Raw genomic sequence first — 23914 nt, 5'->3', positions numbered from 1 at the left:
TGAGACTATGCACATGTGGAGTTTGAACAGCCCAGAGGAGCCACTACTAAGATTAGATGAAAGGACACACTGCACATGCACACAGTTTAAATGGTCCAGAGTGACTGTTAGGGGGGCGCAATATTGTGAAATCCAGCCCATTCTTCCAACAGCAGGGTAGAGAGGAATAGGGGGGGGCAGTTCTTTTATCTGGAGATAAGCCAAAACAGCTGCATCTGGATAGGGAGGGCCTTCACCATTTTCAACAGCAGGAGGTATGGTATGTACTATTTTTTGGACTTTGAATTGCATTGGGGGTTTTTCAGGAAATCTTCCTGAAAGGATAAATTACACTTTAAATACAAAACAATTATCCAGGTTGCCAATTACAAAATAAAACAAAATGTGTTACTAGGGAAGCTTGATGCACGTAAAATTTTAAGTGACATTAAATAATGTCATTAAAAAAATAAAGGCTTCACAGGAAGTTTTGGAATATTTTTCCCAGAAATCTGACCACCAAAACCAACTTGCTTTTTTCTATAAAATTTCTACCACGACACAGAACATCACATCACACTTACTCAGCATGCAGGGGAGATCTCCAAAGCAGTGTGCTAGGTTATTTATTATGTGATGCTACAATAACATATGAACGTTCTCAGCTCCACCTGAGTATACCAACTTCAGCATTCGTACACAGGGGCAAATGTTGTTAAAGCAAAAATGTGCACAGACTGTGAAACATCAACTTCTGCCCCAATATTAAAGTGTCTGTATAGCAAAAAAAGTTTATTTCAGTTTTAGAAAGAGCATGGATTAAAACCTTGCCATTTATTTTTTAAAAATAACAGTTTTTATTGAACATTTTTCAATACAAAGAATAAGAAAATAAACCATGTACAGTGGGGCAAAAAAGTATTTAGTCAGCCACCAATTGTGCAAGTTCTCCCACTTAAAAAGATGAGAGAGGTCTGTAATTGGCATCATAGGTAGACCTTAACTATGAGAAACAAAATGAGAAAAAAAATCCAGACAACCACATTGGCTGATTTGGAAAGAATTTATTTGCAAATTATGGTGGAAAATAAGTATTTGGTCAATATCAAAAGTTCATCTCAATACTTTGTTATATATCCTTTGTTGGCAATGACAGAGGTCAAACGTTTCTTGTAAGTCTTCACAAGGTTGGCACACACTGTCGCTGGTATGTTGGCCCATTCCTCCATGCAGATCTCTTCTAGAGCAGTGATGTTTTGGGGCTGTCGCTGGGCAACATGGACTTTCAACTCCCTCCAACGGTTTTCTATGGGGTTGAGATCTGGAGACTGGCTAGACCACTCCAGGACCTTGAAATGCTTCTTACGAAGCCACTCCTTCGTTGCCCGGGCGGTATGTTTGGGATCATTGTCATGTTGGAAGACCCAGCCACGTTTCATCTTCAATGCCCTTGCTGATGGAAGGAGGCTTGCGCTCCAAATCTCACGATACATGGCCCTATTCATTCTGTCCTGTACATGGATCAGTCGTCCTGGTCCCTTTGCGGAGAAACAGCCCCAAAGCATTCACAAAGAGAAAAAGCATGCAGCGCTAGAATATTGAGATTACCTCGTAATGCAATATGACAAACTCAATGGAGATAAACGCAGCTAGCATATAAGTACTAGTATTTACAACCCATACTGAAACACACTCTTAATCAAACTAAGGTGTACATGGTGACATGGGTGTCAAAGTCAATACATCAATGGAGTAACATAAGGAAATCTGTGACTTTTGTGGTAGGTAGTGTGGCTGTGGAATGCACTAACCAGATAGCGCATTTGATAGCGCATTGGAGTAAAATGACCTACTCCTGGTCACTGGATAGGGAACTCTGCCGGAGTGTTGGTAGTCTCTGCCACAGTCACCAGAAACATCTGTATCGATAAACGTTCATCCGATATGTTGTGGAATCCTTTCTGACAGCAACCTCCAGGGGGTGCAGTGCACGCTCATAAGACAGGAGTCACCTTGAAGGCTCGGAAATAAACCCAAAAAGAGAGGCCTCCGATAGTGTAGTAACTTTTATTAAGGGGTGTAAAAACAAATGAAGCACTTACATGATATATTCACAATTCCAGGTAGGTACAAGAATGGCCGCCCGTATCAAGGTGTGGACCATGTGGACAGTGGTAATAAGTCAAATAGCACGTTGTCAATGGCACGTTGTCAAAGGGAGTGAGCTGTTGATAATAGCCACCTATTTATAGTATGTGGCATTGAAATCTATCTGGACGCTAATCGCGTCAAAATACCGCCATTGCGCATGCGCGAAGCGGGTGCCGCGCGCATGCGCAGTACGATGAACTCGCGTCATCGTAAACCTTCCGCGCATGCGCAGATCGTAATTGGCGGCCATTTTCTTGGAGTCACAGTCTGCCACCCCCATGCTTCACAGTAGGTATGGTGTTCTTTGGATGCAACTCAGCATTCTTTCTCCTCCAAACACGACGAGTTGTGTTTCTACCAAACAGTTCTATTTTGGTTTCATCTGACCATATGACATTCTCCCAATCCTCTTCTGGATCATCCAAATGCTCTCTAGCAAACTTCAGACGGGCCCGGACATATACTGGCTTAAGCAGGGGGACACGTCTGACACAGCAGGATCTGAGTCCCTGGTGGCGTAGTGTGTTACTGATGGTAGCCTTTGTTACGTTGGTCCCAGCTCTCTTCTGGTCATTCACTAGGTCCTGGGATTTTTTCTCACCGTTCTTGTGATCATTTTGACCCCACGGGGTGAGATCTTGTGTGGAGCCCAAGATCGAAGGAGATTATCAGTGGTCTTGTATGTCTTCCATTTTCTAATTATTGCTCCCACAGTTGATTTGTTCACACCAAGCTGCTTGCCTATTGCAGATTCAGTCTTCCCAACCTGGTGCAATTTTGTTTCTGGTGTCCTTCGACAGCTCTTTGGTCTTCACCATAGTGGAGTTTGGAGTGTGACTGTTTGAGGTTGTGGACAGGTGTCTTTTATACTGATAACAAGTTCAAACAGGTGCCATTGATACAGGTAATGAGTGCAGGACAGAGGAGCCTCTTAAAGAAGAAGGTACAGGTCTGTGAGAGCCAGAAATCTTGCTTGTTTGTAGGTGACCAAATACTTATTTTCCACCATAGTTTGCAAATAAATTCTTTCCAAATCAGCCAATGTGATTGTCTGGATTTTTTTTCTCATTTTGTCTCTCATAGTTGAGGTCTACCTATTATGCCAAATACAGGCCTCTCTCATTTTTTTAAGTGGGAGAACTTGCACAATTGGTGGCTGACTAAATGCTTTTTTACCCCACTGTACATAGCTCAACATAAACAAGGTTCAACTGAAGATTACCAAAGTCAACTCATTAGGAAACACTAGACTTCCATGTGAAGGTCAAAGTACAGTAGCAATTAGACCATGTTGGACATCCTGACAAATAATCTGATTACAGAGTAAACTGATGTAACCAAAAATATTGTCGGAAGCTATGAAGACTATCAAAGTTTTTTTGTAAAATGCCTTTCTAGGCATCATCATAGGACATTGGGTTAACAGTGTGGCTATGTAACAAACTAGAAGACGAAAGAGGAGAAAAGAAAGAAGGACCAAGCAAAGGAACGAGAAAGGAAAAGATAAGTCCATGGCTCTCCATATCCCATGCACAAAGACAAAACAGATACTCAAATTATTCAAGTAGATCAAGAGGTCCACTAGCATAAAGCTTCCTGTGAATGCCAAAGCTCCCAAATCTGGTTATTTTATCCATGGTATCCCTTAGGCATGTGGTCAACAATTCCATCTCTAATTCTGGTATATAATGTCATCTGAGAGGGAGGTGTTATTTTCTTTCAGTTAAGCGCTATTATGGACCACAAGGATATACCACAGCAGTTTCTTTTTTGGCTTTGAGAGATTCTGAGAGGACAAGATGGGCCCTCTGCTAGCAGTCCTTCAAAGGATGATGACTTAGAAAATGAGAGTGGGGGTTATGGAGAGTGCCGTATCTGCAGATATCCAGAGTTATGGGTGGCAAATTATGTCTGTTCTTGAGGTGTTCAAAGGACAGCGACTTCCGAATGGTAGGATCTACCAGACGGAAATGAAATAGTTTGTCCCACAGTCAAGGGGAGATCATTGAAGCAGACAGACTATCTGGCACTTTGGGATTGTGTCATTTATTTTTTGCTGTCTGTGTCCTGGAAATTTGGCTCAGTCACAAGAATTTGTCATCAGAACAGGCATCCAATTAGAAGATTTTCCTTTGCCTCTTGTACTGATGACAATGGCCAGTCTACATGGCAAGAACATAGAAAGCAATAAAAACTTATTAGGGGTTCTAATCCTTCCCTACACTAGCCCAAAAATTTGTACACTGATTATAGCATCACACTAACACATTTTCTTACCTGTCAAATCGGAATAGCATGGTTACAGCACTGTGGGCACCACCATATTGGATTTAATTGAGAGAGCTCTGTTTTCTGTATCATAACAAACCTGTACACACTTAAAAATCAGCATGCCTCTGTGATAGCCTATGCTTAGATTATGCAATTTATCAGAGACATCACAGGAAAATATAAGCAGGCTGATATGAAAAGGATGCAGTGCCACAGATGGGGGGACTGAGTGGAGTTATTGAATCCCTGTCACCCTGGCTGTGAAGTTTTAAAAGTTCTGTAAGGCTAGTGTCACACTTATGCATGTTTTTAACTGTGATTTTTACCGTGTTTGCGGTGCGTTTTTTAAAGAACACGTGACTCAAAAACTAACTGCAGGTGCATTTTTGATGCATTTTTGCCACGTTTTCCATTGATTTCAATGGGAAGGTGCGTTTTTGGTGCAAATTTTTTACTGCACCAAACCTCCACCAAAAAGGCAGCAAGCAGCACTGGACCCGAAACGGATCAGAGTGAAGAGTTCCATAGGAATAATTGGTTACGTGTTTTTCATCCACTTTTTTAATGTAAAAGCGGAAGATAAATGGATCAGTTTGAAGGCAGCCTTATGGTCAGTATGCAGCTGTAATTACTTGGCCAAGCTACTGCTTCCTTTAAAAACCACTTCAGCACTAGAACAATTTTTTCATTTTTTGCTCACATGTAAAAATTTAATTTTTGGCCATAAAATCACTGAAGCACCAGAACATTATATATTTTCTGAAAGCAGAGACTCCATACACCAAAAAAATAATAGTTGCATCTGTATGGTGCTTTGTGGAGCGGCAAATGTATAATGCTTTATGGAGTTATACTGTACTATATGGACTACCCTTGTCCCCCCTCCCTCTGCTTTTTCATTACTCTTACTGATTGCCCCCCATGGGCTATACTTCTGCTTATTTCCTCATCCATGTCTTTATGGACCTTGCTTTGTGCACTGATGCACAGCAGTCATGTTGGAACAGGAAGGGGCCATCCAAAAAACTGTTCCCACAAAGTTAGGAGCATGAAATTGTCCAAACTGTCTTGGTATGCTGACACCTTAAGAGTTCCCTTCACTGGAACTAAGGGGCTAAGCTCAACCCCTGAAAAACAACATCACACCAAAATTCCTCCTTCCACCAAACTTTACACTTGGCACAATGCAGTCAGGCAAGTACCGTTCTCCTGGCAACTGCCAAACCCCGACACGTCCATCATATTGCCAGATAGAAAAGCATGATTTGTCACTCCAGAGAACACATCTCCGCTGCTCTAGAGTCCAGTGGCGGCATGCTTTACACCACTGCATCCAACACTTTGCATTGCACTTGGTGATGTAAGGCTTGGATGCAGCTGCTCGGCCATGGAAACCCATTCCATGAAGCTCTCTATGCACTGTTGTGCTAATCTGAAGGCTACACGAAGTTTGGAGGTCTTTAGCTATTGACTCTGCAGACATTTGGCAACTTCTGCGCACTTTGCACTTCAGCATGTGCTGACCCTGCTCTGCCATTTTACGTGGCCTACCACTTCGTGGCGGAGTTGCTGTTGTTCCCAGTTGTTTCCACTTTGTTATAATACCAATAACAGTTGACCATGGAATATTTAGTAGCAAGGACATTTCACAGATCGACTTATTTCACAGGTGGCAACTTATCACAGTACCATGCTTGAACTTACTGAGCTCCTGAGAGCGACCCATTCTTTCTCAAATGTTTGTAGAAGTAGTCTGCATGCCTAGGTGCTTGATTTTATACACCTGTGGCCATGGAGGTGATTGGAACACCTGAATCCAATGCTGTGGAGGGGTGTCACAATACGTTTGGCAATATATATATATATATATATATATATATATATATATATGTTGCTTTTTTTCTTTCCTTTTTCTTTGTGACGCCCTGTGTGGCTTGTTTTGTATGTTTTGTTTGTGTCTTTTAAGATTGAAAAATGTTCTATATAAAATCTGATACAAAACAAGCCTTTACATCTCAACAGCTTACAGTTACCCCTGAGCTCTGGTGCTAGAACTGTTGCTCTTACTTCAATGTTCACGGCAATACCTCACAAATGTGGTGTGATTGTGGTTTACATACATGTGCGCACCCTTTTTATTAACAAACCCCTATGTGATAGCTTTGAGTAGGTGATAGGTACTCTTTGTGGAGACCAATGTCTCCCCCCCAGAGCATCTAACCGAGCAGAGATCTGCTCGGTTAGATGCTCCTCTGGCTGTATCGGTCATCTAATGGAACCGCTGAAACTGGAAGTGACAGAATCATTGTCACTTCCGGTTTCAATCAGTGCAGCGGAAATCGAGGAATAGATGTCCCTCGGTTTCCTTCCGCTCACCAACCTGAAGAGGTAGATATGGTCCTGTGCTCATAGTAATAGTGGTAGAGCATGGGAACCACCTCTACGTCCAAAGAGCTGAATTAGTTAGACTGTAGTAAAAAATTTGGAACAATATAGCGGAGAAGGATGATTGCCTTGTTTCATCAGCCACGTAAACACCAATATATTGACAAATGGTTTGTTCTTTCAGTTTTAAGTTAACTTTACCTCTATGAGTCTGCAGAAATGAATTCCTGACATGTCAAAATACAGTTTTCCCAGCTTTGTGGCATGACGTTTAGGTGTATGTACCACACTGTACTGTTGACCAGACTGTGAAAAGAATAAAGAAGGTTTTGAATCCACAAAATGAGATCTGCTACCACCCACCATTCCCATTCAGAGGTCTGCATGTGTATGCCCACCCTTGCTGTGAATTAATTTACTATCTAAATGGTGACCAAATAAGGTGAATAGCTGGAACAAGTGAGTTTTTATTCTACACTGATAAGGATGAGCATAATGTATTCTGCTTCACTTCACTGAGATCACATAACAACAATAAAACATCTTTATGGGCAGCCACCCTGCATGGATTATTATTACTGGTGATTTATACATGGGATTTATCCTGTGTGTCACAATGACTTATAGCTGCTTTAGGCTTGATACAAACCAGAGGCAATGTACCAAAGAAACTCTTTTGTCTTTGTTTTAATTTGTCTGCAAGAAGAAGATAAAGATCCTATTTCCATTATGCATGTTACGCTTATGTATATATCAAGCCCAGCAGGGCATTTTCCCAGCCATGCCCTTCTAGAGCCATGTACATAATGCCTTGTTCATACACAATCTTCCAACATTCCACAACTTTTACTTATTGCCTTCTCTGCTTAATAACAACTAACTCCGTGACATTTCTATGATTTAACTGTGGATTGTTAACTAACTGATTTGTGTTTGATTATCTAGATGCATGTAACTCCATTAAAAAGAAGATGATAAAAATCCCATTTTTAAATGTAGAACTGAGGTCACTGACCCAGGCGTGATTTAAAAATACTCCAGCCTTTATTGCTGCTTTCAATTATACCCAGTGTGCTGATATGTTTAAAATCTGAGCTCTAAGCAAACAGCTAAGTGTACAGTTGCAATACATATAAGTGAATATTTTTGTCTGCCACAATATTGGCCATTTTGTTTGCTCATTCTTGTGATTTGTGCATCTCTGAAAAATGTTATAGCCACAGCCTGGTCATCACTTAGCTCTCTGCGCATAGCTCTATGTGAATGAAATTGTCAGATGGAGGAGTCTTAAGTGGATTGTGTACAAACTCATTCTTTAATAAAGGAAGCATTGGGATTGTGTCCTTGGTGCGGCCTCTTTTATATATACAAAAATTACTTATTTGTGGTGGGGGTGAGCCTGTACTGGTGGTTTAAATAGCCCGCCTTGTGGTGACATGTATGCTAGTGCGCATGCACGCACTCGCACACTCCCGCGCATGCGCACTCACAGCGCCGCGGCCAGAAGAGATCCGGCGCTGACACATGGCTGCATGGGGGAGAGATCCCTGACGGCGTCCATTTAGTCAGTTGTTATTAGAGATCCTATTGTGCTGCTTTAGCAGTCAAAGTCAGATCATAATGGCATAAAGTTCATACATATCAAAGGAGACCATATGGAGAGCAGTGGTAGCATCCTGCAGCGCTTTGTGTGGATCAGGGAGAACCCAGCTAGTGCACACAGTGGAAGTAGAACAGAAGGGCATCCTTCTGTTCTACTTCACTGAAAAGGGCTAATGCACTTAGAAATCATTGCTGCACCGTCAGTTGGAAAGTAGTGCATGTGCTCTGCTCCACCTGTTTTTCTTCACTGTGAGTTAGCTTCTTTGCCCCACTGCTTCTATCTACTAAAGACCTTCTTCACACCAAGGTTAGCCGTTGCTGCTATCTACAGTAATCTGGTCACCTATGGTCATTAAACTCCTCCTGCTTATGTAGCTGGTTGTGAGTAAACTAATGTACTATTACATTATTCCTGTTTAAATTATACAACATGTTGGATCCCAAGTTCAGAAGGAGCAGTTTCTCTATACCAGGTCACTCTGGCTCCCAATTCATTAACAGTTCTGGGGTGACTAGCAGTGTCCTTTCTAAATGACCTGATGCAGACAGTCTTCTACTTGAGTCAGCTCACTTAACTCACTCTTCCATAGCTCCATCATACGTGGGGCCCCTCCTCTGCTTCATCTAGGAAAGAGCTCTCTGTAGCCATGCACGATTTTATGGATTGAGTTGCTAATATATATGCTGACTCAGGACACAGGTGCTGTAAGTGTTCTTTCATGGCTTTCTTGTCAGACAATTCTGCAGCTGTAGCTTCTTCAGTACCTTCTGCTGCAGAGGTTATCTCTGAATTGGAAACGCTCATAGCCTTAATGGACAACATTGATCATGAGAAACCTCATTTGGCTAAACTAGCTCCCGAACTTAATGAGACCATATTGGGTCTTACTGATATTTGGTATGAGTCACATTTAAAATGGGACAGTCTGTGACTTCAACTAGTGCGCTTACCAGTCTTAAAACGTCTTCAGCCTATCAAAATGTTTCCAGTTTACTCATTACTTGAACCTGCGCTCTACACTCAAATATTTTGCTGATCCATATCTATTTGGCATTAATGGCAGTTGTTGAAGTCCAGATCTTGAGAGAGAGGAGTCTCTCTGACTCAGTCATTTTTATCATTTTAAAAGCCAGGAAATCAACCACGTTTAAAGTGTTACTAAACCCACAACAATAAAATCAGTCTATATATGCAGTAAATAATGCTTGTTATACTTACTGTGGAACCTAAGGGTTAATCCTCTGCATTGTGTAAAAAGGCTGTTTGATCCTGACTTCTCTGCCCCTCCTCTTCACATGCTCAGTTTAGTGTGTATTGCTACAGAGGTTTTTTTTTCTTGGGAGAGTGCATATTATCAGCACAGTTCCAATCAGCACTGTCCAGACAGATGTCAGGAGTTTTGCATCCTCCTAGAGCAGAAAGAAAACTCCTCCTATAAGTTTTAACCAGTGCTCAGCTGAAGTCCCAAGACTGCTCTAACTGCTGATGAGAAAAGGTATTTAGCAGTTTATATTTACTAAAATAATTGCATTTCCATGTTCTGTGTACTCTGGGAGACCAGATATAGTGAATGCAGGGTCCGGGGTTTAGTAACACTTTAAGGTCTGACTTAGAAGGCTTACTTTTCTTGGTGGAAGCAAAGAACACTTCACCTTTTTACAACCCAGTCTGGAGAAGCATTTGACCTTGTGTCTAATCTTGGCCCTTCTTATCTTATTGCAGAAACCACTTGCCTCCCATTTTTGGTCAAACTTTGTACAAGCTATCTTTCATTTTGCTGCTTCTGTTCAACCATCTCTGACTCCATGGGATTTACCACTCTTAGAACCTATCAGGGATATTTCCCTTTCTACTCTCATTCACAAGGTTGTGTTCCTTGTCACCATCACCTCTGAAAGATGCGTGATGAGCTAGCATCCTTTTCCTGTAAAGAACCCTTTATAGTTTTACACAAGTGTATGGTAGTATTGAGGCCTGGAGCCTCCTTTCTTCCTAAGGTAGTTTTGGCCTTTCACCTCGACTAGGACATTGTTCTTCCATCTCTCTGTCCAGCACCAGTAAATCAGAATGAAATTTCCTTTCACTACCTGGATGTATTTCACAAAGTGTTGGTTTACCCTACAGCCATTGTTTACGTTAGAAATACTGACTCTCTTTTATTCATTCTTGATAGACCCCATAAAGGAAAGCCAGGCTCTCATTCCGCTGTTTCCCAGTGGCTTAGACAGGTCAATAATTAATCTTATGGTATTAAGGACAATGTTTTACTGCTCTACTAGGTCAGTGGGTGCCCCTTGGTCTAATGTGACACCACTTCCTGTCAGTACAAAGTATGGTTGTCATTCATCCCCATTTCCCAGAGTTAGTGCTGTGACGGTGCGCGGCATCAGACCCCAGCCCTTCTCAGCAACTTGTGACAAAAGGACCAGCCGATCTCAAACTGTGCTGTCTTTTGCGTAACAATGCCACTCTCAGCTGTGCCCTGCACAAAGATTTTCCCGCTCGCGGGACCACAATCTATGTGCCAGCAGCCTGAGATCGATTGTTACTGGGTCAGGTTAATTACACAATTAACCCTTCACACTGCCACCACCACCTTTTTTTTTACAGAGAAGGAGGAAACTCACAAATCTTAGCAGTAACACTATGAGATTAGTATAAGCGTCTGTAACACACTGCCACCGCAGACAGATGTATTCAGAGGATTAATACATACAGTAGCACTCTTCAGAGACAGGGATTCTTAGTTTGCATTAAGAGCTTTAGAAATAGTTCAACACTTTTCAGAAAATAGGATTTATTACTAAAAAGGTCACAAATGGTGCTATTAAAATATTTACAGAAAAGGATGTAACAAATATATCTATCTATATATCTATATCTATATATATATATATATATATATAAAGAGAGCAACAAAACAACAAAGAAATAAAAGAAATACGTTTCAGAAGGCAGGATACTTGCAAAAGTACTTGGTTTGAGCAGAGTCCAATCGTCCGAACAAAGGGTTGCCTTTCTCCCAAAGATGGTTCCTGATGGTAAAAGGGAGAGCTCTCTTTTCTCCAGGCTGTCAGTCTTTTTCTATTATCTCAAAGGGGTGTCTCCTGAGAGCAAACAGCCAATCGGCTCATTTGGGTATGGGTGTTAGGCGGTGACCAAGGTTATGACCAAATCCCTTACCAGTTCATATTACGGTCAATAACCTTCAATAGGTACATGTAGCATCCTAGCAACTGGCAGATTAATATGTAGAATCGTATTCCAAACGCACAGATACCAAACTGTAGCATATCTTGCTACTCCGGATAAAAGATATTGCTTTCTACCCTCTTGTAGGCGACACATAGGGATGTAAGGTGTCATGTGACTCATATTAAAATTACCTATCTGAATATATACTTCATATCAATGTGCCCAGTTCGTGCTGAAGTTTATGAATTTGTATGAAAAATGACTCATGGGGAATGTACGTTTTATGGCATCCTCTGCTGTAATGCTTACAGGTCATGACCGACTGAGTTATGGTTTTACGACCGGGCAGAGGAAAGTGGTTGTCAAGCAGACATTCTGGAACCAGTCTAATTAGGGATTTACAGTCATGGAGTACGATATGCAGTTGCAACCCCAGTTCATTTACAGACCACATTTCATTGGAGGGAGAATCAAGAGTCATGAGACAAAATGGTAGACCTAACAAAATGGTTTCCAGCGTCCCTGTCTCTATGCACACAATTGCCACAAGTGCCTGTTCTGAAGTGTTTTTCCTGGAAAACAACCGATCCTGGAAGTAGTGACATACAGAGTTGTGTGCAAGTGCTGGAGTGCACTGAAAGACGCCAGAAATATCAGGCAAAAAGATCTCCGTCTGACGGCACTGAACACTATATTTTGACGGTGGGGAAGTCTCCTCACCATTAGAATACAATAACTCAGAGAGGATTCCCCCATCCACATCAAGTGTGTAGATGGCGGTATCGGGTAATTTTTTCTAGTTCAACCGGCTGCAACAAAAAAAAAAAACTAATGAATGGGCTGCCTTAATCAGAGCTAAAGCAACTCTGGCCAGCCATACTCTGCAGCAATAGATCACTGCTATAGTGATATTTTGCTGGCTGATTGCAGCCAGAAATAAATCACTATTAAAGTGATCTGTTGCTATAGAGCAGCATGGGGAAGCAGGATCTGGTCTCCACTGACCAGATCCAGACCCCTCTTATGAAGACAAACCAAATTGAAAAAAATGAGGTTAAAAAACAAATATAGTCTATTATCAATTACTGATGATCTAAATTACATTTGTGCTGACTGCATAAGCAATAAATTAATTTATGCTAGCAATTTACTCCAGCCTTTTTTTTCCTGTGTGGCAACGAAGGGAGAATAAAGTTCTCCTCAAGTAAAATGCTAATTTTTTCACTTTGAGATCTACCATTCCACTGTGTTATATAAAAATCTCACTTTTGTTAAATCTTTTTAATCAGCAGACTTTGGCTGTAATATGGAGCTTCTGGAGCTGCTCAAATTATGTAAAGGGGTCACGTTGGTAAAAAAAAGCAAAAAAATGCATAATGTTTTACTTTTTCTTTCTACTTACAAACTAGGTAAAAAAAAATATTAGGGCTAAAGGGGGTGTAGAAAATGCTGAGAGGCTTCAATGATAATGTAATTTCAAAAGTTGTTTCTGCTGCTTTTTAGATTTTCAGCTTTTAACAATATGATTAAACTAACTTGGTAACCCTGCAATAAAATCCTTTTTCTGACACGTCTTGTTATGGGGTGTCAATGGTATAACAGCTGTGCTCCTATATTGTCACCCTGTCACTCACCCCACTTATTGAGACGACAAGCATCTGTACAACGCACATTACACAATCATTGCTAGTGATGATTCCCTAGCAATCTGTGCACATGCAGTTGCATGTAGTAGCAGTTGACTGCTCAAATTTGGAACATGGTGCTGTCATTAGCAGTTAAAGCATATGTAAACCCTTGCCTTGTAAAGAAAACCAATTCAGTTTAAAATAGAGATGAAAGGCAAAACATTTGTGTCTAGATATTAAAAAAAAAAAAACAAAACATTCTAAGCATTTTTTCCCCATTTATTATCACATTCCCTCTGTTCTCAGCTGTATAAGAGCTAAGGGAGGAGAAAAGAAGTACACTGAGCTTCCCAGTAAAAAACTGCAAGGGGCGTGTCAGGACAGGTCTGATCATTGGAAGAGTTCCCAGCATAGCTAGAGAACTGACCACGCTGTGTTCTCCTGTTTAGTGTAGTCAGTTTTTAATAGGGAAGCAGGGGGACTGGCAGGAACATCAGGGATTTCACACAAAGGAAGCATTACAAAAAGAGCAGGATACTTTTTCATATAAGTACAAGGTACAGCAGGCACATATCAGGAGTATGGTTTACATACTCTTTAACAATTAGCACATACTTCACTTATTTGTTCCCTTTCTGTAGCGATTGCATACGAATAATTGCAGAGCAGAAGATCATCACATTGGCATCATCCATAATCAATGGTGTGCAGCCCTCCTTATGATGTTAATCTTTTTTTTTTTTTAATAAATACTATTTGTTCTTTTTTTTCTTTTGAAGGATAATGTTATATTTGAGAGGCTGTCTAGAGAATCCCAGTACATGGAACAGACTTTAAACCATCTGGAACAATTTGCTTCTGAAGGTAAAACATATTGTAGTGGTAAAGATTACAATTATTATTAGTTATATACTGTACCATTAGACCTTGTCCATTGCTGTCTTGTGTTCTCTTTCCCAGAAAGGTGAATTGTACTGATAAAAGTTTCACTGTAACTGAAAACGTATTCTTAGTTGACAGATGTTTTGTAAATTTTAAAGGGAACATATAGTGTTTCCATTTATTTCTGTATTTCTTTTTTTTTTATTTTTTTGTGTTTCAGGACTAAAATATTATAATATTTTTGTTCATGCCTTAGACAGGAAGATGTACTTTTATGGGGTTGTGCCCCGAGAATCCTATGGGATTGTAATGTGCAGGCATGGCCAGGACAATGAGACTAGGAGGTGATTCGCACCAGTGTGCTGTGGTTTGGCCGCAGCATGATTGTATGTGCTGTTTACCCGCAGCTTTAGGTGAGTTCCCATTGACTTCTATTAGACTGCACATGTTCTGAAAGTGCATGATCTAATAGAAGTCAGTGGGAGTGCATCTAAAAGCATGGGTAAACAGCACATACAATCGCACTGTGGCTAAAGCACTGGTGTGAACCTGCTCTATCGGTGCTGGGTGTAAATAAACACATGAAGCCATGGTCATCAGATCGAAGTAATCTGTGTAGGGGGAGGATTGGTTAGGTTAGGTCAAGGAAAAGGGGCAAAAAAAGACAAGGGCATTTTGGCCTTCCATATTCACCACTTGCAGCCAGCAGATGACACTTAGTGTTTCTTTATCTTTTTTTTCCACCAGGCTGATTTTACTACTTTTCTCTGAATAGAGAAGGGGCATACCCCTAACTCTCTGGTCTGCACATAACCCTTTTCTGGAATTCTATTTAGCAAGACAGGAAGTAATCCCAAATGGTGCTTTCTCCCCAGAAGCCTAAAAATTGTGTGCAAAACCAAGGTTTGGGTGTATGTTGAATTTTTATTTCCACAGAAGAATTAAAAAAAAAAATAATAATAATATATTATATTATATATATATATATATCTGTGTGTGTGTTTTTAAATTTTTACATAATAAAAAAAATGACTAAAAAACATTCTAGTCTTCTAAGTGTAGGAAAATAAGAATGAAGATGACACCAAACGCTTTAAAGAGAACTTTGGTACACTGTGCCTTATTATCTAACCCAATCTAATAACTTTAGCCAACTTAATGGTGTTTTCACACTAGGTACTCTTTCCTGTAATGTATTTTGCATTTTTGTCCACTGGCCTGCTTTTTCCATTCTGGTAAATAAAATAGTCAATATACTGTATGTACACTGTATGGCTATATGGACATCCCTCTAAACTAATGAGTTCTGGTGCACAAAGTCAGGTCCATAAAAACAAGTTTCTGTGAGAGTGCGAAAGATCTGCTTGAAAAAACCAGCAACCCCTTTACAGGGCTAAAGAATGTAGTATACGTTGCCTACTTGACCACAGTTCCTCCAGCACTCCAGGAGTTGACATCAAATTTAGAAATGTGAGATGGGGTCAGATACCATCCCATAAGTTAACATTGGTTGTGGATTTGTAGGTCTCTCTAAGAGTAGCGAACTTCTAGGACAGGGTGTAGTGTGATCTAAAATACCTCTCCCATTGTTCCATAGCTGGAGTTTTAGGTTGAACTGATTTTCCTTGGAGTAGACTATGAAATAATGATGTTCCCTTTTGTATTGGGGCATTTCGTAGCAAAGTATAGACTGGAATTTACATGTAGCTTTATGGTCGTCGTAGTATATTGCTTAAGAAATTGAGAGAGTTGCATATACAGTTGTCTTCAAAGTAATAGCAGTTCAGCATCACTAACCAGATCAATCACTGTTTTTGGTATAAATTATATTTCTACATGGCAAATAATTTGCTAGTAGGTGTAGTAGAGTAATAGAAAAACAACAGATCCAACAGTCATGACATGCATGCTGCTGATTCTGTGTTTTTGAATCATATGTTCAAAATATTATCAGTATGGAGTTCAATTAGTGAGCAAGTGAGTGAGTGAACAAGGCAACCCCCTGGTCACACATCCTCCAATGAGGGATCCATGTTAGCCCGTATGACCTCAGTACGCCCCCCCCACTAGATACTAACCCCCTCTCCATGACTTCGCCCTCCTATTTTTGACCCTTGTGCTTCCCTGTCCCGTTACATGTCCTGTCCTCTCACTTCCAGAGGTTCACCCCTCTGGAGGATGAGGAGTTGGCAGCAAATCAGGGGTCCAGGATGTAAAGACAGTGCACACAGTGAGATCCCTGTAAAGTGGCCAGCAGAGTTAAATTGTCATGCAGCCTCAGCCCCTTCCAGAGCCAGTGCACCAAGCTGATGGCGGTGCCCGCCATCCCCTCTCGAGGCCCCTGGGGCAAGCGCTTCTCTTCATTTGCTGTGCAGGCTGTGTCTGCTCTCTGCATTGTCCCCTGTCCAAAGCCCCAGAAATGCCCACCGCCAGCACCACGCTCTGATTGGTGAGGCAATGGGAGTTTCTCACGTCTGGTGCCAGCGGTGAATGGGCTGGCGGAAGCTCAGGCTTCGGGGATTTGTCAAGCCTTGGATGGAGGTGTCATCTCCCTGTTAGTCCCAGCACATACACTTCATAGACACAGGTTAAAGGGGTGTGAGACAGCCTGGATTAGCAGAACCTCCTCCAGATATATAGCGTGAACAAAGTGAAAGCTATTGTCAGTCAACTTAAATTCTACCTTTACCATGTACTTGCAATAAATAAATAAACATTTGCATTGAATATAGATTTGTAATAAGCTTTAAAACACTTAGTTGCTATTAATTATTTATTCTGATTCTGTATTCTGAAAGCTTTTTTTTATGTCATGTGACTGGCACAGCACCAATCAGAGCTGTGCCAACACAGATAGATAGTGGTAAATGACAGTCCCCTCCCTCTCTTCCTCCCTCCTCCTCCTACATCCCTCCCTCCCCCATCTCACCCTCCTCTTCCATGTCCTCGTATTGCTAAACATCCATCAGCAGAGAACTAGAAACTCCTCCCTTAGATCTTGCGCTGAGGATGGGAAGGATCTGGGAAAATTCACGTGAGTGCAGAACAGCAATTATTTAATAAGATACTAAGATGATTTTTATGTTAAAATAAATACAGTGGCATGATCTTTAAACATAAAAATAAGGCATGATGGCAACTAAACATTGTATTTTTTTTTCCCAACTTATGAACATTGTATGTTTAGTATCGCTTTAAATGTTAGGCTAAACGGCTTTGAATATTTATTGTACATTATTATGGGGTATTTACCTCACCTTCAGAAATGCAATAGACTGCATTGAAGCAAACACACCTCCCATTGGAATACACCAACAACCAGTCAGGTTCTGGTGCATTAAGCTCCTGCAATCTTGACAGTGGGTTGTACTGAGGGAGTAGACCTGAATTGATGTGTATGCACAGTACTTATCTCTCCTACATCTTGTTTTTATGATTACTCCAAGTCTATTGCTTGCTGCAAGCAGACACTTGGAAATTTGTGTTGGTGATAAGCAGAAAATTATCTTCATCATAAATTTCATAGCTGATCACTTTTTGGATGAAAGCGCTCTGCTTGGGAATAAATTACATTTTTATCAAGTCTGACATTTGTAAGTGGATTTAAATTATGGCGTGGTTGATAAATGGTGTTGAAGTTGAAGTATTTCTCACCACTCCCACCTTTAATAAACTCAACTATAGTGTCAGCCAGGCTACAACCAAGAAAAACATTGGTTTGACAGTCTCACATTCACAGGCAGAATAGACAGACTACACATGCCGGCAAACCAAGAAAACCAAGAGTGTGTGAACTTTTACCCTTCTGTTCCAAAGAGTAGCTACACGTGCCTATTAGGATGGTGAGATGTGTCACCAAGAATCAATGACACATCTCCCCATCATCAAACCCCTTGTGATCCTGTATGTTACTTGGATGACTATGTTTAGCTGTGCATGTGTGGTTAACTCCTTCCTTCCATCTTCGTAGTAGGAAAAGGAAGGATTGGAACTTGTAAGGCAATGCATTTTAAATAGATGGTTAGAATCACTCATTATTCTTCCCAAGGCAAACTCTACCATGACATCAGGCCATGTTTGGTTAGGAAAATATCTGCAAGATGTATTGTGCTCCCTTACTATGTTTCTAGAACTTTTGGTAAGGAGCAGCTCCCTGGTAATGTATAGCTTCTGTAGCACTCTCTCTTAAAGTGGTTGTAAAGGCTCAGTATTTTTTAAAGTGTTTTTTTAAAGTGGTTGTAAATGCTCAAGGTAAAAAAACCTTCTGTATACAGAAGCCCCCCTAATATGTACCTGAGCCCCCTCTTGATCCAGCGATTTGAACGAGAGAAGCGGATCTGCCGAGACTCTCCCTCCTCATTGGCCGAGACTGCAGCAGGAACGTTTGACTATTACTACTGTCATTCACAGCCAGAGGAGAGAACAGGGGTCGAACCACACTCCGTGTGTTAATGGACAAGCAGAGCTGCAGCTCAAGCCTACTTGGGTGTCCCCTTAGCAAGCTGCTTGCTATTGGGGCACTTGGCAGGAGTGAGGGGTCAAGACTGGTGGCGGGGGACATGAGAAGCAGAGGATTGGGGCTGCTCTGTGCAAAAGCATTACACAGAGCAGGTAAGTATGACATGTTTATTATTTTAAAAAATATATTGCCTTTAATATCACTTTAAACAGCATGTAGCTTTCATATTATTCTCTCTGGTAGAATGCAGCTATGATAGCCCTCTCTCACATATTACCTACTTTTTCTTGTAATGTACAACTCTTGTAGTACACTCTAGGGTAGCATATGGCTCTCATATATCTTTCTAGTAATGTATAGCTTGTACAGCTTTTGCAGCACATTCTAAGGTAATATGTAGCTCTCATATCACTCTTTTCAGCAACGCATAGCTGTCATAGCACTATCTTACATATAGCTCTCATTGCACTGTCTAAGGTAGGAGTACCTTTTATTGCTCCTACTGGGTAAAGGGGGTAATCTGTCCAACTTACTATCCTAATGCATTTCTCTTTCATTTATTCTTCAGTTAATATAATTTATGTATTGCATACACTTAATAAATACCATACCACCCTGGTGCCCAATCTGTAGCCAATGGGCCACATGCGGCCCTTTGGTACATGATGTGTGGCCCTCGGACCTCAGCGGTTTGTAGTGGAAATAGCACTGATGTCTACTAGCCTCATGTAACATGCTCCTAGTTTTATATTGTCAGCATATCTCCAGCCACAAATGTAGCATGTCCGCACTCTCTGACCCTCATTTTCTCTATTAGGTCTGCAGTTTCTGAAAGTTCTCTCAAGCATTACATATATTGCTGCCTCCATATTTCTCTCATTCTCTCATCCATATTTCTCTCTTCCATAAGTAAGGAATATATTTTTTGTTTCCACTCTTGTCAACTCCCAAATATGTTGCTTTTGGTGTAGCTTGAGGATTCCATATTGAAGCTAATGGGAACAACACACTAGTTCTGACAGGCAGTGGCATCGTAGACAACACAGAAAACATATCTCCATAAGACTTGAACGGTGACAAATATATGCACTGGAACTGCAAATGTAACTAGAACTTTCCACACTTGGTGTCTTAATGATTCTATAGAGAAAAGTAATAATTATTTTTCGAGAAACTCTTCTTTGATTTTTAAAGTTGATTTGCTTCACCAAGGCTTTACTATGATGGATTGTGGTCTTGGTATCAGGAGAAGACCTAAAAGTTGCTGGTACCTTGTAAGCTCAGAGGTTCACAACATCATCTCTGTCTAGCACCACTACACTTCATTTCACTATTCTTACCAAGCACCAAGGGGTGAGGATGGCTTTTCCATCCGGCTGTGACCCTAGTTGGAGTAAGTGCCTATGAACACAGGCTTTTGTTTGCTTCAGAACTGTTTTTGTTCCATACAAACCAAAAGGAATGCAAAAGCAGCTTGAAGGAGGGCAAAAGGTTAGTTGCAGGTCAAATGCACCTGTAGAAGAACTAAGATGGCACTATAAAGCATCTCAAGCTGATTTCAAATGCAAGCTAAAGTCACCTAAGAGTGTGCTGCATCCTCCCATCCACACAAGCCCTCATAATTATTATATCTTGCCTATCACAGTATAAGCCATCATTGTGCTGCATTTTCTATTAATTTCAGTGACTGCCATAGATATATTTTTGCCTTTTTTACTTTTTCTTTTTTTAAAGGTTTGAGGACTCTGTGCATAGCATTCACTGACCTGGATGAGTCTGAATACCAGGAATGGCTGAAAATTCACAATGAGGCCAGTGTCGTTTTGAAGGACAGGGCTCAGAAACTTGAGGACTGTTATGAGCTTATTGAAAAGGTGAGCAGTGCATAAGTGATCGGCCTTTGACTCTCCAGCTGTGTCTGTACTACAACTCCCAGGATCCTCAGCCAACAGGTGGGAAAGGTTACATTCCCATGCAGTTGTGTATATAAGAAGCTTCTCGGTCTATATTTTACATTCTTTGGAAAGCCAGTTTTATCAGAAAAAAGGTCAAAATATTGTCCATTTTTGTGCCATTGTTTTTCTGTTTAAGAAAATATTTGCACTTCAACCCCTAACATCCCTCGATCCCTTAGATATTTTCTTACAGCGATTATCGAATAGTTAGGCCACAGGGGAAAACACACTGTGGCTATTATAGCAAACCATGACATCACCAAGAACCTGATATTGTAGCGTTGGTGACACCCTAACCTTTTATTACTCTCTTGTAATTATGCCAAAAGAAAAACAGAATATCGACACTATCTACCATTCCCATGAGCTTTGGGTTAAGCTTTGTGGACCGAGAGGGTTTCCTGAAAATATGAAACCAATTAATAACTTGTATGATGATCCCACATAATAGTTATGGATAGCTGACATTCAGAAGGGCTTAGCTGAGGTGAAACAGATGGATTATTGGAAGAAAGCAAAGTTTGTAATGAGTGACTAATAAAGAGACCGTAGTTAAATTAGTGAATCTGATGTGCTAATATGGACCCATCTGCCTAATTGATAATATGAGCCAGAACAACAGTATCGTTGCCAACAGGCTTCCAGTGGTCTTATACATCGATTAGCAATAACATTAGGATCACTGACAGGTAAATGAATAACATTAATTATCTCGTTACAATAGCATTTGAAAGTCGGTGGGATATATTAGGCAGCAAGTAAACATGTTGTCTATGAAGTTGATGTGTTGAAAGCAGAAAAAATGGGCATTGCAGTTTGTTGCGTATGATGCTGCATAGATTGGTCAGGTTGCCCATGCTGACCCATGTACACAGCCAAAACAACCTACAATGGGCATATGAGCATCATAACTGGACCATGGAGCAATAGAAGAAGGTGGCCTGGTCTGATGAATCATGTTTTATTGTACATCATGTGGATGGCCGGGTGCATGTGCGTTGCTTACCTGGGGAAGAGATGGCACCAGGATGCAGTATGGGAAGATGGCAAGCCGGCAGAGGCAATGTAATGCTTTGGTCAATGTTCTGCTGGGAAATCTTGGTCCTACCACCTACCTAAACATTGTAGCTGACAACGTACACTCCTTCATGGAAACAGTGGGGGGGGGGGGGGGGGCTCTTTCAGCAGATTAATGCACCTCGCCACACTACAAAAATGGTTCAAGAATGTGTTGCAGAACACAACAATGAGTTTGAGGTGTTGACAGGTTTTGCAGATCTCAATCCAATCGAACATCTTTGAATTATGTCAGGTTAAGAAAAATGACAGCCTGGATTCTACATGTATAACACCATCCATCCTGTATTTTGTTTGTTCCTTTATCCTTGTTGGTAGGTAGCTCAGATGCTGGTAAATACATAAAACAATTGAGAAATACACAATTACAGTGCTATAAACATACAATTTGCAGAAGCTTCCTATCTTGGGTCATTCAATAGCTGTTCATCCATAGCAAACACACTGTGCATGAACAACTTTACAAAGTTTGTGAGCACAGACAATTTGGTGGACTATAGTTTTCCTAATATATTCAGTGAACTTTTATTTTTATAGTATACTCATTGGACTGTTATTTTTATAGTATACACAGTTACTGAACTGTTATTTTTATGGTTAGTCAGTTAGTGGACTGTTGTTTTAATAGTTTGTTTGGTATAGTGCCAAAGTATTACCCAGTGGTTTGCAAAGTATGAAGAATTAATTTAATCAGTGATTGCCTTAGAACAGGAGTGCTCAACCTTTTGAAGAGTGAGGGCCACTTAAAGCAGAGTTCCACTCGACCTATCAAAAAATAAAAGTCATCAGCTACAAAAACTGTAGCTGCTGACTTTTAAAAAACAGCCATTTACCTGTCCCTCGGTCCCATAATGTGTCCCCCGCAGCTCGTTTCACCGGCCATCCTGTATTCCAGGAGGCCGGCATCTTCAGTGTGGGCACCCGGCTGTGATAGCTTGCGGCTTCACAGCCGGGTACCCACTGCGCATACATGAGTAGCGCTTAGTTTCTTGAATGGTCCTGTAGTCTTCTGGGACCTGTCATGTGTCCCAAAAGACTACAGGGAGGGAAGGAAGACACCTTCCATTGCCGGACTGGAAGTGGGAGAGCAGGTACCTGTCAAATTCGGGTACCCGCTCCCCAAAGGGGCCAATCCTTAATGGGGAGCAGTCCATAAAGCGGAACTTCCCCTTTTGGGTGGTGCTCCGCTTTAAGTGATTTAGTAACTGGTCACTGGCCACAAAGAATGGTTCAGAATTTTAATTTTATTATTTTGGAGAGCATAATGAACATTTTCCTCCTGCAGCCGCTGAATACTGGTGGGAGGGAGAGGAGGAGAAGCCAGCTTTAAGCAGTTGCAGGAGGAAAATGAAGAGGATTGTATTTTGTATATGCCTCCCCCTTCTTGTCCAAGTGTAAAACAGAATGTGACAGGAAGGCTGCATTGGCCCCCTGGAGCATGGGGCTGGGTCATCATTGCGATCCCTGATCCTACACCAATAGTTGGGGCTGTGTGGTAAAAACACATTTCAACTACAAGGTTTTACCTCCTCCAAACCGCAAATGTAAATGAGCCCTTGCTGTCCTGAGCCCCTTCTAAGGCTGCTTTCACACTGATGTGCTGCGGTTTACCTTGTGCACCTAGGGACTTAGTGAGTCTTAGCTGCGCTTTGCCTTAAACTTCTATTATATCTTGCAAGTGTGGTGCACTTTCTGAAAGTTCTCCAAAACTTCTGCATTCAGGAGCTTTAGTGCACTTTCAGAAAGCGCACCAAACCAGCAGGATATAATTGAAGTGTGCTTCCCTACGTTGAGGTCGAAGGTCACATCCGAGGGCCACAGGTTGAGCACCCCTGCCCTAGAAGAGCTTTCAATTTAAAGTAACCAGGGTCAGGACAATTGGAGAACAGGAGCAGCAGTACCTTATATTAACAGTGTTGTCATGTGGCAGGTGGAGAGTCACTTGACACCTCAACCCATTCAGACCTCTGTTAGCACAGGACTCAACAGTATTTCACAGCTTACATGATCATTGCTGTCATTCGTAAATACAGAAGCTGGCAGAGGAACCAACAGAAAGCAGATCCTACAATGTCACTGCACACTTCGGGTCCATGGTAAACCTGACTGGTGAACCAGGACCTGCACAGTGGTGCTGAGAAAAGCACAGTGGCAACTGGGATCCCATTTCCAGAAGACAATTGGAGGCACACATCAGCATAGTAAGTTGTGGTGTGCATTTTGATATGTTTGTCCTGGTCACTGGATGACCTTTTACCTGCACGGAATAAACCTACAAGTCACACACACCAACACCAAAATTGTCATAGCATCCTACAAGCATCTAACA

At 41.2% G+C, this 23914-nt stretch overlaps 1 protein-coding gene across 1 annotated transcript in view; it reads left to right on the top strand.

Annotated features, from left to right (window-relative positions):
• Positions 1–23914, top strand: part of ATP8A2 (ATPase phospholipid transporting 8A2) — an 870132-nt gene that overhangs the window by 273877 nt on the left and 572341 nt on the right. Inside the window, exons 21-22 of the mRNA XM_089685820.1 lie at positions 13992–14076; positions 20288–20427. Of these exons, the coding sequence (XP_089541946.1) occupies positions 13992–14076; positions 20288–20427 (225 nt within the window). The remainder of the gene's footprint in view (positions 1–13991; positions 14077–20287; positions 20428–23914) is intronic.

The sequence above is a fragment of the Staurois parvus genome, unplaced genomic scaffold (assembly GCF_062004578.1).
Source record: "Staurois parvus isolate SC_StPar_1 unplaced genomic scaffold, SC_StPar_1.0 ptg000387l, whole genome shotgun sequence".
NCBI classification, from domain to species: domain Eukaryota; kingdom Metazoa; phylum Chordata; class Amphibia; order Anura; family Ranidae; genus Staurois; species Staurois parvus.
This window is presented reverse-complemented; position numbering and strand designations above follow the sequence as displayed.